The sequence below is a fragment of the Brachionichthys hirsutus genome, chromosome 11 (genome assembly GCF_040956055.1).
Source record: "Brachionichthys hirsutus isolate HB-005 chromosome 11, CSIRO-AGI_Bhir_v1, whole genome shotgun sequence".
Lineage (NCBI taxonomy): Eukaryota > Metazoa > Chordata > Actinopteri > Lophiiformes > Brachionichthyidae > Brachionichthys > Brachionichthys hirsutus.
The window spans coordinates 3912649-3927861 of record NC_090907.1 but is presented as its reverse complement, the minus strand read 5'-3'; the positions used below and the strand labels follow the sequence as shown (position 1 = coordinate 3927861).

General features: G+C 48.0%; 3 protein-coding genes and 2 non-coding genes across 5 annotated transcripts in view; 4 read left to right on the top strand and 1 right to left on the bottom strand.

Moving 5' to 3' along the window:
• Window positions 1-103: 103 nt before the first annotated feature.
• On the top strand, window positions 104-7324 carry wdfy1 (WD repeat and FYVE domain containing 1). Its single transcript, XM_068745395.1, has 12 exons — window positions 104-269; window positions 1628-1695; window positions 1773-1846; window positions 2063-2117; window positions 3580-3730; window positions 3824-3936; window positions 5110-5236; window positions 5602-5707; window positions 6191-6292; window positions 6357-6487; window positions 6613-6721; window positions 7253-7324. Exons 1-12 carry the CDS (start codon window positions 133-135, stop codon window positions 7310-7312), a joined length of 1233 nt encoding a protein of 410 aa, XP_068601496.1. The 5' UTR covers window positions 104-132; the 3' UTR covers window positions 7313-7324.
• A 3732-nt stretch (window positions 7325-11056) lies between these two features.
• The window catches only part of dhrs12la (dehydrogenase/reductase 12-like a), a 4535-nt gene continuing 378 nt past the window's right edge, over window positions 11057-15213 (bottom strand). Inside the window, exons 2-10 of the mRNA XM_068745109.1 lie at window positions 14618-14751; window positions 14404-14486; window positions 14211-14306; window positions 13841-13922; window positions 13708-13769; window positions 12436-12540; window positions 12255-12345; window positions 12020-12157; window positions 11057-11172 (exon numbers count right to left, since the gene is read on the bottom strand). Of these exons, the coding sequence (XP_068601210.1) occupies window positions 11057-11172; window positions 12020-12157; window positions 12255-12345; window positions 12436-12540; window positions 13708-13769; window positions 13841-13922; window positions 14211-14306; window positions 14404-14486; window positions 14618-14751 (907 nt within the window). The remainder of the gene's footprint in view (window positions 11173-12019; window positions 12158-12254; window positions 12346-12435; window positions 12541-13707; window positions 13770-13840; window positions 13923-14210; window positions 14307-14403; window positions 14487-14617; window positions 14752-15213) is intronic.
• trnac-gca (transfer RNA cysteine (anticodon GCA)) lies at window positions 12825-12896 on the top strand. Its single transcript has one exon. It is a non-coding gene; the product is annotated as a tRNA-Cys (tRNA).
• trnac-gca (transfer RNA cysteine (anticodon GCA)) lies at window positions 13461-13532 on the top strand. Its single transcript has one exon. It is a non-coding gene; the product is annotated as a tRNA-Cys (tRNA).
• The window catches only part of ap1s3a (adaptor related protein complex 1 subunit sigma 3a), a 5462-nt gene continuing 4719 nt past the window's right edge, over window positions 14471-15213 (top strand). Inside the window, exon 1 of the mRNA XM_068745110.1 lies at window positions 14471-14497. Within this exon, the coding sequence (XP_068601211.1) occupies window positions 14471-14497 (27 nt within the window). The remainder of the gene's footprint in view (window positions 14498-15213) is intronic.

Here is a 15213-nt window from a genome sequence, read left to right as displayed (position 1 = left end):
TTAGGAGGCGTTTGCTGCAGTTATTACGGTATTCCTGACAGCGGCTCCTGGTGTCAGCTGATCCCTCTGCTGGGCGATTGAGGAGGAAAAATCGGCAGGAGGAATTACACTCGCTGCTGGTTCGTCGAAACCATGGCGGCGGAGATTCATTCGAGGCCCCAGAGCGCTCGACCTATTCTGTTGAACAAGATCGAGGGACACGGAGACGCCATCAACGCAGCTGTTTTAATACCGAAGGAAGATGGTGTGATCACAGTCAGCGAGGACAGGTGAGCTTTCCTGTTATGCTAATGTAGCATGACAGAAAGGGCTAGCGGGCTCCGTCTATTTGCTGGTACTCATAATTCCCGGCACAGTCTTTTGAGACTAAAAGAAGATACTCACATAATTATTAATACCATTACGACATTCAGGAAGAACCACAGCCGGCATTTGGATATAAATTACTACAAACAAAATCTGTGGAGTCTTAACGAGAGTATATCAAAGGCTGGTTTCCAGTCAATTGTATTTATTTTTTAAGATGAGTACGACCATTTGAGCAGTACTTTGCTGCTCACGGTACATATTACGTTTCTGAACGTAGTTAACTGTTGCGTTTAAGTGCTCCTCGTATTTTTTTTATGTCGTTTGTCCCAGGTGCGTTTAGTGAACGGGTAGGGATAATCATACTAGTTTACTGCACGAGTTTTAACAATAAGGGGCCTTTTTTTTTTTTAAATCTCAGTAACAAGTTGTTTTGTGCGACATTTAAACGACATTTAATGCTGGAGAAATGGAAAACCCTCCTTTGTGGCTTTGCCGAGTCTTTGCCATATGTTTGAGGCAACAGCCAGTTGTAATTTCACACACCTGTGAGGCAGCATCCAGGTTATAGTCTCTGTGGTGAAGGAGTAAACAAAGCGGGTCACACCGTCCCCACTTCACTCAGCTTTACTTTAAGTGTTCTTCACGATGCACGACAATATAACGTCCCGATTTGAAGATACAGGAACTTGTTTTTGTGAAGAAATTTGGATGCATTTAAAACCTTTAACGTTGGGAAAGGGAAGTTACCTGATGAAATGGGTCAAGACTGTTTTCCTTCTCTATCGTTCTTGCCTTGCACGTTTTGTTTTTTGCTGTAATAGAAGTGAAACCTTAAACCCGATCCCTCATCATTGAACTGAAACCTGTATCAAAGTACAGTTGTCCAGTTTCTGTATATTTTAGGGCGGGTGCAACTACTGTGTGTGATCTATTAAAAATAAAACTTCATATTACCCATGAAGTAATACTGGTTGGGTGCTGCGTGTACCCGTGTACAGACTTTGACACGCCTGGGGTGTAGATAATGATGAAAACAGTCGCCTGCCAGGAATGATATTCACCACCAGAAATTAAATCAGCGTGCCTTTCATGAATTACTCATCCTCCTGTTTTCAGGATCAAGCATTTCTCACCTCATCTGGAAAACCCCACCCCAGGCTCTCTATGGAGAATATTTCCATTGAAAAGTTTCATTTTTCACAAACAACCAGAAAAAGACACTCATTTAAAGTATTGCATGTGGAAAAATGGGAGATGTGCAGTCGGATGACGTCGACGAGCCTGTTTTGAATTTGATGTTTGTCGTGTTTTCTCCCAGAACCATCCGGGTTTGGCTGAAAAGGGACAGCGGCCAGTACTGGCCGAGCATCTACCACACGGTTTCCTGTGAGTAAAAGACCGCATCGCCCCAAAAGGAAAATACTTCCTGGCCTGGTGTTAATTCTGTCTCCTTGATCCTGCAGCTCCGTGCTCCTGCATGTCCTACCACCATGACAGCAGACGCATCTTCATCGGACAGGACAACGGAGCGGTTGTGGTGAGTGAAGCTAACTCAAACAGAAGGATCCGTCTGCTCCAGGCTCTCTCCTGCTCCTGCTTGATCAAACTGTGTCATTTATAGAACGAGAAACCTGCATATCTGGTTTAAATGGGTTTCTTTTCTCAATGTGCAGGAACGTTATTTGATGTGAGACTTGTTTCCCAGTTTGTGTGTGTGTGTCACTCTCTCTCTCTCTCTCTCTCTCTTTTGTAGGAGTTTCTCATCTCTGAAGATTTCAATAAGATGAACCACGTGAAAACGTACCCAGGTGAGGCGGCAACGCGACGGCACAATTCAAGCTCAATATTTCTGATCTACGCTGGACTGAAGTCAGAGCAGAAAGAAATGAGGCAGGGAGAGTATAAATGACAAGCTGCTCTTTTTTTAAATGTAGATAAATGAAATATGTAGAATGCATCAGGTGCTCTTTGAAAACAGAAGAACAATCCAGGCTTTCCAAAGGTAAGAGAATGAGTCAAACAAACTTGGACGTGTTTATAAAACGTTTTTTTTTTTTAGTTAAATAACTTGGTTATTAAATAAGTCAGATTCTAAATAAAAGCTTTTACCCACTTGGACTTCATTAGAGCTCTCTAAGCAGGCGTGGCCTCGCCGATGGCATGCGAGCAGCCAGAGGGAGGCAGAATAATGGCCCACGTAATAGCATGCGAGAGAGCAAACACTTCAACAATGAGGAGATGACATAACACAGAAACGGGTCGGTAGAGCATTTACATATTTGCGACCGCAAGAGGGTGTAAGCAAAGGAAGAGTGGCAGACGTTAGCCACAGCCCAAAATGTCGAGCTCATCCGCGGCTGCACGGTTATAATGGGTCGGTTGTGAACGGAACGGTTTCAGCGACTGTATCAGCAGATAGTTAGTCTCCTCGGTGGAGAATCGGCGGTCTGTCATTTCACCACATCACCACTGGAACGCTCCATCTGGCCCAGCGTGAGGTAAAGGACCCAAACGTGGATGGGACATTAAATGACATGGACAGGCAGGGAACCTTCCTTTTAACTTTTCAGACACTCACAAAAAGTTAATGTCAATGTTAAAAGTCCATTCTAACCTATTCGGGAATGTCCCGCGCTCGATGCCTCCACCGAGGCAGCTTTAAACGGGTCCTGTTAAGATACGCCGGACCCGCAAATAAATTTAGTGGAGATTGGTTTGGACAATACAAACAAAAGGTTATAATCTAGCAGACTGACATATATGTAAGACAAAGTGTCATTTAATGGCTGCATGATGTTAATAGTATAATGCAGATACTGTTTTAAGTATTGATCCTTTGATACTATAGCAGCCTTAACTGTTGTACAACGCTCTTTCTTACACTCAAGAGTTTATGACATCAACTTCGTAATATTACTAACAATTGTAGTTGATGTTTGTGTCATTTGTGACTTCTTTTGCTGCCCCCAAGTGGCCAGAAACCGTAAATGCAGCTTTATTACAAAGTATTAAAAACCGAGCGTAAACATCAAAAAGCAGCTGTGAGAGAAACCAGACGACTAAAGTGTGACTCCCGCGGAGGGTCTCCGACCGACGGGCGCTCGGCTCACGCGCGGATTCGTTTGTCTTCGCATGGATTCATTACAGCGACGTTAGGCAGATGGGATGCGCGTCAGACGTTAATCTCCATTGATGTTAACCCAACAGCGAGGACTGATGCGCGCGTGTGTGTGTGTGTGTGTGTGTGTGCGTGTGTGTGTGTTTCTGCAGCGCACCAAAACCGCGTGTCCGATATGGTGTTCTCGCTGGAGAGCGAGTGGGTGGTGAGCACCGGCCACGACAAGAGCGTCAGCTGGATGTGCACCCAGAGCGGCAGCATGCTGGGGAGGCACTACTTCAGCGCCTGGGCCTCCTGTCTTCAGTATCCTTCATCCGGGCGCGGCGTGGAGGCGTGTGCGTCCTCTGTCTGTGTGTGTGTGTGTGTTAAAGTCCTGACCCCCCCCCCCCCGCTCAGATACGATCACGAGACGCAGCACGCCTTTGTCGGCGATTACTCGGGACAGATCACGCTGCTGAAACTGGAGAAGCAGACGTACTCCACCATCACGACGCTGAAGGGTCACGAAGGTAAACCCCCCCCCTCTCCCACTTGTTTTTATCCCGACATCAGCGAATCGCACAAAGATGTGGCCGCTGATGTGCCTGCAGTAAATGCTTCCCATTTACTTTGCAGTTGTCGGCACAGTATTGGAAGAAATACCTCCGGGAGGAAACCCCCTGAAATGTGTCTTTTGATTTTGATGATCAGGAAACTCCTCCTCCTGCTTTGTTCCGGCGCCGTTTCCACTTTGGGAGTCTGAGCTGTTGAGACGTAACGCCTCCCGACTCTCAGGGAGTCCCGTCTCAATACGAAGGCTCTGTAGGATGATGAGCTGCTCATGTGGGTTACGTTTCTTAAGCGTTTCCTGAGTTCGTCAAGAAAACGGATCACTCAACAGAAATGAGCCCCCCCCCCCCCCCCCCCAAAGACACGATTAGACTGTGAAACAAACACTCCCCTGTTTTCCCTCTGCAAACACGCGTTTGAGAACAGGGTGAGGGAAGTCTTTGCTTCTGGTCGGATGGAAAAATCTAAACCTCTGAACAACAACGGCGCTGAATCGACTGCCTTTCTGTTCAACCTGCTGACGCACCTCTCAGTGATCATACGTATCGATCGGAATGATAATCGTGCGTGGATGCAGATCCCTGTGTGTGTGTGTGTGGGCCGTTTGTGCCGCCGTGATCCTAGCTAGATGCCTCCTGCTGCAGGCGACTCATCATGTGACTGGTCTAACTTCTAGAGCTTCAAGGTTGTTTCTTCAGAGCCGTTTTCTCTCAGGGTGCCGTCTGAGCCGTAAGACGGAGGGACAGCGAGCTGAATATGGTCAAGTCTGTCTTTGGTCTTTTATCAGACGGGAGCTCCATGTTTTTGCAGCTTATCTTTCAAGGTCTTTGTTTTCATACCGTGACAAATGTCTCTAGGTGATCTAGAAAAACGGATCCAGCATCTTTACCTGGATTTACCTAAGAAAAAAAAAATCACAAACAAACAAACGGGGGGAGTCACATGACCAGTAAGGCCCTCCTCCAGATACTCGGCCTGCAGCACGGTGATGGCTCGATTGTGTTCCTGTTGCGCAGGATAGAACTCTACATTAGTTCTCCCAGCAGCCACCAGGAGGCGCCAATGAGCCAGACCATTGAACCATCTCTCCACTTCTTCACCTGTTTCTGTTGACCCCCCCCCCCCCCCCCCAGGTAGCATCGGGTCCCTGTGGTGGGACCCTGTCCAGAGGCTGCTCTTCTCAGGTGCCTCAGACCACAGCATCATCATGTGGGACGTCGGGGGCCGCAAGGGACGGACGCTCCTGTTGCAGGGACACCAGTAAGTCTGTCTGACTTTAGGACGGGGGTCAGTAAAGGTCCCCCCCCCCCCCTCTCATGGCAGCAGTCATCAGGAAAGCAAAGAGGTTCCCGGATGTTTCTTTCTCGGATACCCTTTAAATTAAAGTCCTGATTCTGTTGTGACAGATCCTAAACCCTCTGTCTGGTCTTCCGTATCCTTTTTATTTTTATTTCTCACGCCTCCATTGTACGTTTATTAACAGCCAATCAGAACGTCTGTCAGGCTGCCTTCGTACCACAAATACGAACAACTTGGACTCGGATTCTCTGAGATTTCCGAGTTGTTCTCCACGCTGTATTTGTTTTAATATAATATAAATGTCGTGTTCTCTCTGTGTTCCCCAGCGAGCGCGTCCAGGCCTTGCGGTATCTCCAGCTGAACAGGCAGCTGCTGTCGTGCTCGGCCGACGGCGGCATTGCGGTTTGGAACATGGACACGCAAAGAGAAGAGGTTCGCATCCGTGCTTACGACTCCCACGCAAGCGTGCGTCGACGCGAGTCAGCTCGGGCTCGGGGCATCTTACTACCGATGCAACGGTGTCAGTAAAATCACCTGCTTTGTTGATCTTGTGGAGTATCAAGCAGATGTGGGGCGGCGAGGAGGAGGAGGAGGAGGAGGAGGAGAAGGCGAGGAGTAAAGAGTGTTCAAAAGGAGGAATGAGACGAGCAGTATTTGTGACGAGTAGCTACATGTACATGTGCATGTACTCTACATGCTAGCCTCTGCTAAGAGTGTTTAGATGGGGTGTGAATGGGTGAAAGCGCTTTGGGTGGGCTGAGATGACTGAACAGGGCTGCCTATTGGGAGAGTTAATCTAATCTTACTGGAGGTAGACCAGTTAATCGCCTGGAAACTCCTCCAGTGGTCGACCTCTGGCCTCTGCGTGACGCTCGACACCCTTTGTGCGTATTTAACGGACTCTTTCGTTCGCAGGCGCCCCAGTGGTTAGACGGCGACTCCTGCCAGAAGTGTGAGCAGCCTTTCTATTGGAACATCAAGCAGATGTGGGACACTAAAACGATGGGGCTCAGACAGGTAGGACAGCCCCCCCCCCCCCTCCAGTCGAGCTGTTACAGAACGCTGTCGTTCCTTTGTGCAGCACCACTGCAGAAAGTGCGGCCAGGCCGTGTGTGGGAAATGTAGTTCCAAACGCTCCACGTTCCCGATCATGGGCTTCGAGTTCCCGGTGCGGGTGTGTGACGCCTGCTTTGATACCATCAAAGAAGAAGAGTGAGTCGAAGGCTTCTCGAGATTTCATTGGAGTCGTTCACATTCCACCTTGTTTTAGAGCAACTCTCTTAAATGGGATGTGTGTGTGTGTGTGTGTGTGTGTGTGTGTGTGCGTGCGCGCGCAGTCGAACGGCACTGGCCACATTCCACGAGGGAAAGCAAAACATCGCTCATATGGACATGGACCCGTCCAGAGGCCTGATGGTCACCTGTGGCAGCGATCGCATGGTTAAGGTCAGCAGCTCTGCTTTTAGAGACGCACACGATCACAGCGGAGCGAATCGTTGTCAGTTTCACGTTGTGTAAATTAATGGTGGCATCTTCCAAAGTTAATGCAAATTTTAATTGGCCCTCTCCTGTAATTTTTTTTACAATTAAAACAAACATTGAATTAAAACACACACAGACTTTGGTGAAACACGATGATCTTGGCAGAGGAACAAAACTGTCTTAAACGTTCTCGTCTGTTTATTTGAGCGGTCAGTTTGTCAGAAAATGTGTCACCGCTGGGATTTCCCAGAATTCACCTGAGCAGAAGAGAGAACCTGCGCTCCAGAAAGAAATCAGCAAGTTTATTTTGGGGATTTCTAATGTAAGAATGATGCATTTGAATTCATTTCCATTGAGCGTATTATTGCTGCGAAACCTAAATCAGGAAACCGATAACTGAAAACGTCCTTAACGCAACTCGCAGCCGCTTCACGCTCAGGAGTGATCCGACTCTTGACTGCTTCCGTTGTTCTCATCGGCTGTTTCTCTCCACAGATCTGGGATATGACTCAGGTGGTTGGCTGTAGCCTAGCAACAGGCTCCTCGTCCCGCTGAGTGGTCCAGCCCACTCTGTGCCCCGCCCACTCTTCTAATGTCATGGAAAGCCCTCTGTACAGTGCAGCTCTTCATCATGCATGGGGTCTTCAGTTCCAACCTGGCGTGTGTGTGTGTGTGTGTGTGTGTGTGTGTGTGTGTGTGTGTGTGTCTGTCTGTCTCCACATGCCTTTTGATTCTCATCACAGCTTAATTTCACAGTCGAGTACAAGAAGGTGACTGATCTTTGACTTTTTGATGTCTTCAAAACCTGAAGCACAATGGTGTGTCTGTGTCTGTGCGCATTTCTTGTGGTAATGATTCCTCCAATGGGAGAACGGGTGTTCATATTAGAATGGAGCCACGTGGACAGCCACTCCCGACACTGGCTGACCCCAGCATCACCTGTACAGTAGCTATTTGCTTGACTTGACGGTCACTGATCTGAGAGATCGCCTTTCCCTGCTTCGTTCTTTCACTCGTTGGCCTTAAGTCACGCTCAGGAGGTTCCGCGTCAGTCGGTTGTCACCGAGCGACGGCTCCTCGGGTCAGTCAGAACCAAACGACAACGGCCTCGATCACGTAACTCTCTTGCCCCGCCCAAAGACGCTGCGATGTAGCTGTTTAACATGCCTGGTCAGACGCTTGCATGGCGGCACTGACCCGTCCAGGATGAGGCACTGGGGATTTGACCGTGTTGCCATAGCGACACGAGCTGTCCGAGGCAGCGTCAAAACTGGTTTTACAATTGAAGCCGTGATCTGTGTTTATTTCAGTGTCAAAAACAAGTTTAGAAACTCACGTCTCCTGGGTTTCGATGACACGGCACCGAGAGAATTACCGCTGAGCTCACAAACGTAGCTGCTGTATGTTCCTTCTGACGCAGGATTGGGGTCTTCCTCCCACCAGAGAGCCATGAAGGTACCGATCAATGAGCGTGGCACTAAAGGCTTCAAAGAGAAGGACACTCGGCGTATTTACCGGATTGTCGTTGCTCGCGACCGTCTCTCGGTTGAGATTGTGCTTCCTTTCATCCTGTCGTTTTTTTTCTTTTAGTTTTAAACGGGCCCTTCCGAGCTTCCTCCCACACACACTTCCATGTACCGAGCGTGTCTCGGAAACACTCCCCGCTGCACTGAATTGCACAACTCGTCGCCTTTTTTTTAGTTGAAACGTTTCTTTTTCTTGTAAATTCAGATTTGGAGTTATAATAGGTGGATTGAAAGTCTTTGTAAATAGCGGCTAGTAGCTACTAATGTTAAATTAACGCTTGCCTTATTGTAAGTGGGTGAGGGGGGGGGGGGGAGAGCATTATAATGTTGGAATTACTGGTTTCAAAATGTAGTCACATTCCAGGCTCTTTGGTTACGTAGTGTGTGTCTATATTTGTAGTAAATGTGTCTGTGACCGCTGTAAGCGGTTTACGTTTCTTTGTGTCCCTCTAGAAGTCTTCGGCGCGTCTCGAAGGTCGGAGGTTGACTGGTTCGTTGTATGACCTTCACCCGTTCGTCTTTACGTGTCACACGGACTCGGGGTTGCACTGAAAGCTCGTCTACTCTAAATCCAGCCAGTCCAGTTCGGCTATTCTGCTGTCAAACAGAGGATCCGTCGATCGGTTCTGAACTCCAGATCACATATTAGAGTAGATGTATATATTATGTCACTTAACTCGTCTTGAGGTACTTTATAAGCATAAATAAAGTGTAAAACATGTTAGTGCTGCCATCATTTATTTGGCCTTTTGCGGTTACAATCTACGAGTGAACGTTGCTATGGGAAACGTGCTAAAAACCCACTGCCTGCCTATACATTCAGACGATGAGCATTTACACCCGATATACTTTCGTTGTCTCCAGCCAGACGGCAACGTTTGATGCCATTTGTTCCAGGCAGCTAGCCGTGATCAAAAGTACACGAAAGAGAGAAGGATTCAAGAGTCGGTGTGCTAAAGGATGTTTTTTTTAATAAGACTCCTGAATAAACTGAACTTTCAGTCCAGCCCTGGGTCTCTATAAAAGGTCACGAAGCATCATCTTGGGTGTTCGGGGTTATTGGTGATGTTTGCTGTTCAACCAGAAGCCCCCCTCCCCTCTGGCTGGGAAGACGAGGCTTCTTCCAGTCTTTACTTCTTATCATGTCCAGATTGGATTTTGCTGATAAAAGGCTCTCTGGCTGAGGAGGCTCAACTCCACGGCCGAGGGATAAAATGTAAAAAAAAAAAAAAAGTGTGATGGATGGAGGGATTTGCTGTTTTGCTGAAAGAGCTAAAGAAATGGGTGTGAAGACGTGCGGCCAGGCGGGAAGGAATAAATCTCACGTCCTAAATGGGATGTCCGGGCAGTCAAAGGAGGCATTTTGTCTCTCTTCAGCTCAAACGCGAGGACAGGAGACATCCATGTTGATAAGGAGTTCCTCCTCCATGATCCCATGTCCCATAAAGCGTTGTACATTTGTTTGATTTGACTCTTTGCTCTCCTTTACGGTCGTGAGAGACAGTTCCTGTCCCAACATCATGCTAATGTATAGCTCAAAATATCTGTATTTTTTAAATACTTTTGTTGTACTGCCTTTGGTTTGTACGGCACGGCGAAACTAAAGAATGGATGCATAATAATAAAAAAAAGATTCTGATAGCTGTTGTGTTTTTGTTGCTGTTTTTAATGTCTTTAATCAAAATGAAACTCAAGCTGACGTTTTACAAGTTAAACTCAGTCGGTTTAAGGTGCTGCTCAGACTTGACTGAGGCGTGACCATTTAGTTTGTTATTGCATACAGTGGTGCGTTCAAGGGCAGAAGGCTAGTGCAGAGAGCGCTTCATCTTCCCCGGCCTGTACAGAAGCTGCATGACGTTTAGCACACACACACATAAGAGGGTTAAATGCACGTTGTTTGCCACGTTGGTGAGTCGTACGGAGTGACTTTGGTCACATCAGATTCCCATCTGATTGACAACTTTCAAGTCAGAGTGACGGACTGGGTTGATTGATGTGTGGTTAATGAGGCGCCCTCTATCGGGGATATAAAGAGAGGAAAACACACAACTAGAAAAGCACTCAGAGCACAGCCCTCCGCCAAGCAGCTCATTCCCCTCGGAGCTGGATTTACACCGTCCACATGGTGATCTGGATCATCATCAGAAGGGTCTAAACTGTTCTTGGTGTCTTTATACACCAAACATGGAAAGTAAAAGTGAATCGGATTTTATTTTTTAACTGATTCCCAAATCTGTAAATGGGGTTGTCAATTTTAAAACGGAATACTTTTTCTTGACCTCATTCTAGATCAGATCTGGATGAAATTTGGTGGTGGGCTAGAGACCCCCACCCTACATGATGGTGCCAAATTCCATTTGTCAATAATCAACTGAGATACTGAGGAAGACATTTTGAAGCTCCAGTGACTGCATTGTTAACGAAAATGTCAAAGTGATCCAGAATCCAGGATCTCTTCTGGATCATGACCAAACTTGAATCATCTGTTCCTGCTAACATTCCCAACATTTCCTGAAAACCTCATTAAGATCCATCTGTAACTTTTTGCATTACGCTGCTCACAGACAGACAAACAAACAAAAGCCGGCAGAAACATAACCGCCTCGGCGGAGGTAATTAAACGTTTTAAGTCTATCTAACAAATGAAAACTGTTACCGTATAAATAGTTAGAGAGCGAGACGAGATTCTCTGGTGCTGTAAAGCCGGCCAGCTTGTGAACCAGCGAGCACGTGTACTGGTAACACTGGGAGAATGGATCCGGATCAGAAAGTCTCAGTGCGGCTGAAACATCTTTGCCAGGTCGTCCAGCAGGGACAGCAGCTTCTGCTCCTCCAGGGGGGAGCTGTGGGTCCAGGCCAGCGGCAGGTGGGTGGGCGCCATCTTTCGGTCTGCGCCCAAACAGGAGATGACGAAAAGTTGAATTTAGGTAAAAGCAATCTGTAGTTTCTAGTCATGCATGATCCCCAGAAGTTGGTGATGGAGAATACATATAGATTTTTTTTTTTTAAAGGTGCAAATATTAAAATGTGTATTACCCATTACTCACAGCCAATCAGATAGCACTGTGGGTGGGGCATTGAGCAAAATCGTAGTCATTTTTGCCATGTATTTGTGAGAATTACATTTATTTATGGCAATAAAGCCTTTGAACATTTCAAAAACGTTGAGCCAAAGTCTAAATGGCACAAATCTATCATATAATTTAAACACTTTCACTCATCCAGAGCCGGTAAAATACCTCAGAGAACTAAAAGCACTGTCTAGTACTTTATAATATTATATAATAGTACTTTAGTAGTACTAATAGTATCAGCATGACATAAAGCGATGGAGCGAAAGCAGACGACGCTTCGCTCTGCAAAAACAACTCAGACTGGATGTCTTCTGTTAGTCAAACGTGTCGTCTGCACGTCGCTGTCACTTTGTGGTGTTATTACACGATTATAACAGTAAAAGCGGCAAAACAAGAAAGATGGCGACACCCGACATCACATTAAAATATTAATACAATATGTGTGTGTATGTGTGTGTGTGTGTGTGTGTGTGTGTGTGTGTGATCATAGATGCGCTCTACTCTCTGGCAGTATCTGGCACCAAAAGCAGCCCACTCCAGCTGCAGTGGGCTGCAGGCCAACATCTCACACATAAACACAAACACACACACACACGCACACACACGGCAGACCCACAACTGACAAATAAGTCATTCTCCTCTCCCTTTCTAATATTTCTTACCCTGGTAGAATCGCCCACTCGGGTTTTTGCCCGCAGCCTCAGACACGGCCAGCCACACCGCGGTGTCGGCCCCCTGCTCCGGGGTCCGCAGACTGTCCTTCATGGACCTGTGGAAGTCTGGCATGGCATTGGACACCGCTGGGAGACACGGGAGGAGGAGTTGGGAAGGACTTTTGGCAGACATTCGTCCCGCGGTTGTGGATTCTCAGCGTCTTGTGCCTGAACAGGTGCTCACCTGGAGTGTCGACCCAGCCGGGATGCATGACAGAGAAGTGGATGAGGGTGTGTGTCTTTGCAAGCTGTTCTGTCATCGCCACCTGCTGCCTCTGGAACACACACACACACACACACACACTGTACATTGGTAACTTATATAAAAGGCTTCTCAATCTTATGCTCTGTTCTTCACATCTTACTTTGTGCTGGGCGTAGACCATGGCGCCGTCATAGCGACCTCTTTCCAACTGTAGGTTTCCGGTCCTGAGCTTCTGCACCAACATTCCTGCTGATGACACTGTGATCTGCACACGGATTTAACAAGAGCGTGAGTGTAGGATGCAGGAGTCGGGGTTGGGGGGGGGGGGGGCTGTGTTTTAATATACAACGTCGGTAAAGGTGGAACATCAATCGAGTTTTATCTGGAAGTCATACATAACATTATATATGATGCAATTTAATATATTTAAGTGAAAAACTGCACCTTATATATTATATTATTAATATTAGCTCCATCTGTATGGGCTCAGAGGCGCATGTGATCTGTCTGCACTAGCAGTATGCGCTAACTCTTTCCTCCTCCGCGGTGGGGGGTATAGCTCAGTGGTAGAGCATTTGACTGCAGATCAAGAGGTCCCTGGTTCAAATCCGGGTGCCCCCTCTCCCCCTCGCTCGGCCCACTGGCAACCAGGGCCCTGGAGTGGAAGAAACTTAATCGATCGCAACACTTCCATCTTGCCGTCGGGCAGTTAAAACCAACATAAATAAATTCCTTTGTTTAAACTTCCCGCTCGCTTTTGTCTCACAGCAAGAAGGTTGTAGGTTCAAATCCAACTTTGGGGGGCCTTTCTGTGAGGAGTTTGCATGTTCTCCACCGTGTCAGTGTGGGTTCTCTTCGGGTTCTCCGGCTTCCTCCCTCCGACACAAACATGCAGCTTTGGTACATCGGTTACACTGAATTGTGTGTGTGTGTGTGAATGTTTATCTGTCTGTGTGTGGCGATGAACGGACGGCTTGTCCAGGGCGCACCCCGCCTCTCGCTGGGATAGGACCCAGCATGACCCGCAACCCGGTCACGGACAAAGCGGTTCAGAAGATGAATGAATGAATAAATGAATGAATGAATGAACATCTTAGCTGCTGACAGGTCTCAGAAGCTCATGTAATGTGCAAGGCGATGAGTCTGGACTAGCAGTATGCGCTAACTCCTCCCTGTTCAGCAGCAGGGGGTATAGCTCAGTGGCGGAGCATTTGACTGCAGATCAAGAGGTCTCTGGTTCAAATCCGGGTGCCCCTCTCCTTTTCGCTCACTGGTAACCATGGCTTCGGAGCAGAAGAAACTAAAGGATCACAACACTGCCATCTGGCTATCGGGCAGTTAACACCAAGTTAAGTTAAAGAAAACAGCAACCCCAACGCCAACGGAGAGCAGCTTCTGATTGGCTGATGCAGCTGGTGTCGCCCAGACTCACCACCCTGGGATCAGCGCTCTTCTCCAGCAGGGGGATCAGGCTCTTGGCGAGGATGTAAGGCCCTATAGCGGATGATAGAAGACATCTTTCAGTAAACGGCGCCCATCCTTCCCCCCTGTCACACTCGACTCACCGAGGACGTTGGTGGCGAAGCTCTTCTCCAGCCCCTCGGCGTTCACGTCCCTCTGACTCAGGATGGCGCCGGCATTGTTGATCTGCACACGTTACAACAGGAGAACGCCATTTTGGTGACTTCCAAAGTAAAGAACAAGAGATAATGGCAAAGATAGCAGCAGTATGAATGGGGTAAATAATCTGATTACACATTAGGATTTCATCGTATGAATGGGGTAAATAATCTGATTACACATTAGGATGTTCATCGTATGAATGGGGTAAATAATCTGATTACACATTAGGATGTTCATCGTATGAATGGGGTAAATAATCTGATCACACATTAGGATGTTCATCGACATCCGCAAACAGCTCAGAGGACTCACCAGGACGTTGAGGGCCTTGTACTTCCTCTTGAAAGCCTCGGCAAACTCCCAGACCTTCTTGGTCTCAGAAAGGTCCAGGATGTGGACGTAGACCTCCTGTAATGACATTAGAATGATGTCATGTCGGGGGGGGGGGGGCGGAGTCGGTTCCATCTTCATGAAAGTGTCTGCTGAAACGTGAGTCACGCTGTACTTTATTTCCTGTCTCCTTGACGATATCAGCCCTCGCCTCCTCGGCCTTGTCCTTGTTCCTGCACACCATGTGGATCGTTCCACCTGGGATCAAAGATGGCCGGGGGGGGGGGGGGGGGGGGGGGGGGGGGCGGCGTTAGCGCAACATATTCAAGAGGAGACAAAGCTGTTGGGTTTTATGCATTGCATGCCAACTTGATAAGAGGGTTCGGTACCCCTTTTGGCAATAGCCATGGCGGTGGCTTTCCCGATGCCGCTATTGGCTCCTGTTATCATGAAGGCGCGGCCTGCCAGGGACACCTCCAGGTCCTTCTCCACAAACCTCTTGGAGGCTGACAGGAAGGCACTCCTGCAGGACGAGAACATTCACCGCATTATATCGGTGCCGGACGCCGGCCTGGCTGCTGCACGGCTCCTCACTGCTTTACTGTACGGACACAATGAAGACGGCATCGTGCCTGGCATCGGCGCTGAGGTTTGGGTCGATACTCCCATCACTGACAACGTCCCGCTTTGTCCTGGATGCTGTTACTGGGGGGGGGGGGGGGGGGGGTAAAGGGGATAATGCCCGCTGTGTTCGGCGGTGTCATACAGAGAGCTATTAGTGCAGGGTCGGAGCGGGTCGCAGAGGCGCTCTCTGAGACGAGATATCAGAACAAAGGGGGGGGGGGGGGGGGGGCAAGCAGCTCTTCAGACAGCTTGTCTTGCTCTGCACTGAGGAGGAAAGGCGCCTTGGGGTTCACAATACATCAGATAGGACTAGAAAGGCCTGCAGAAGAGACTCGCGGGCTTCCATGCCTCCCGTTGTGTG

Excerpts from the sequence above, each read along its gene's own strand:
- wdfy1 (XM_068745395.1), top strand. The coding sequence starts at position 133 with ATGGCGGCGGAGATTCATTCGAGGCCCCAGAGCGCTCGACCTATTCTG. Across the intron at positions 1,696-1,772 it reads CATCTACCACACGGTTTCCT|CTCCGTGCTCCTGCATGTCC; the intron begins GTGAGTAAAAGA and ends TTGATCCTGCAG. Across the intron at positions 2,118-3,579 it reads CCACGTGAAAACGTACCCAG|CGCACCAAAACCGCGTGTCC; the intron begins GTGAGGCGGCAA and ends GTGTTTCTGCAG.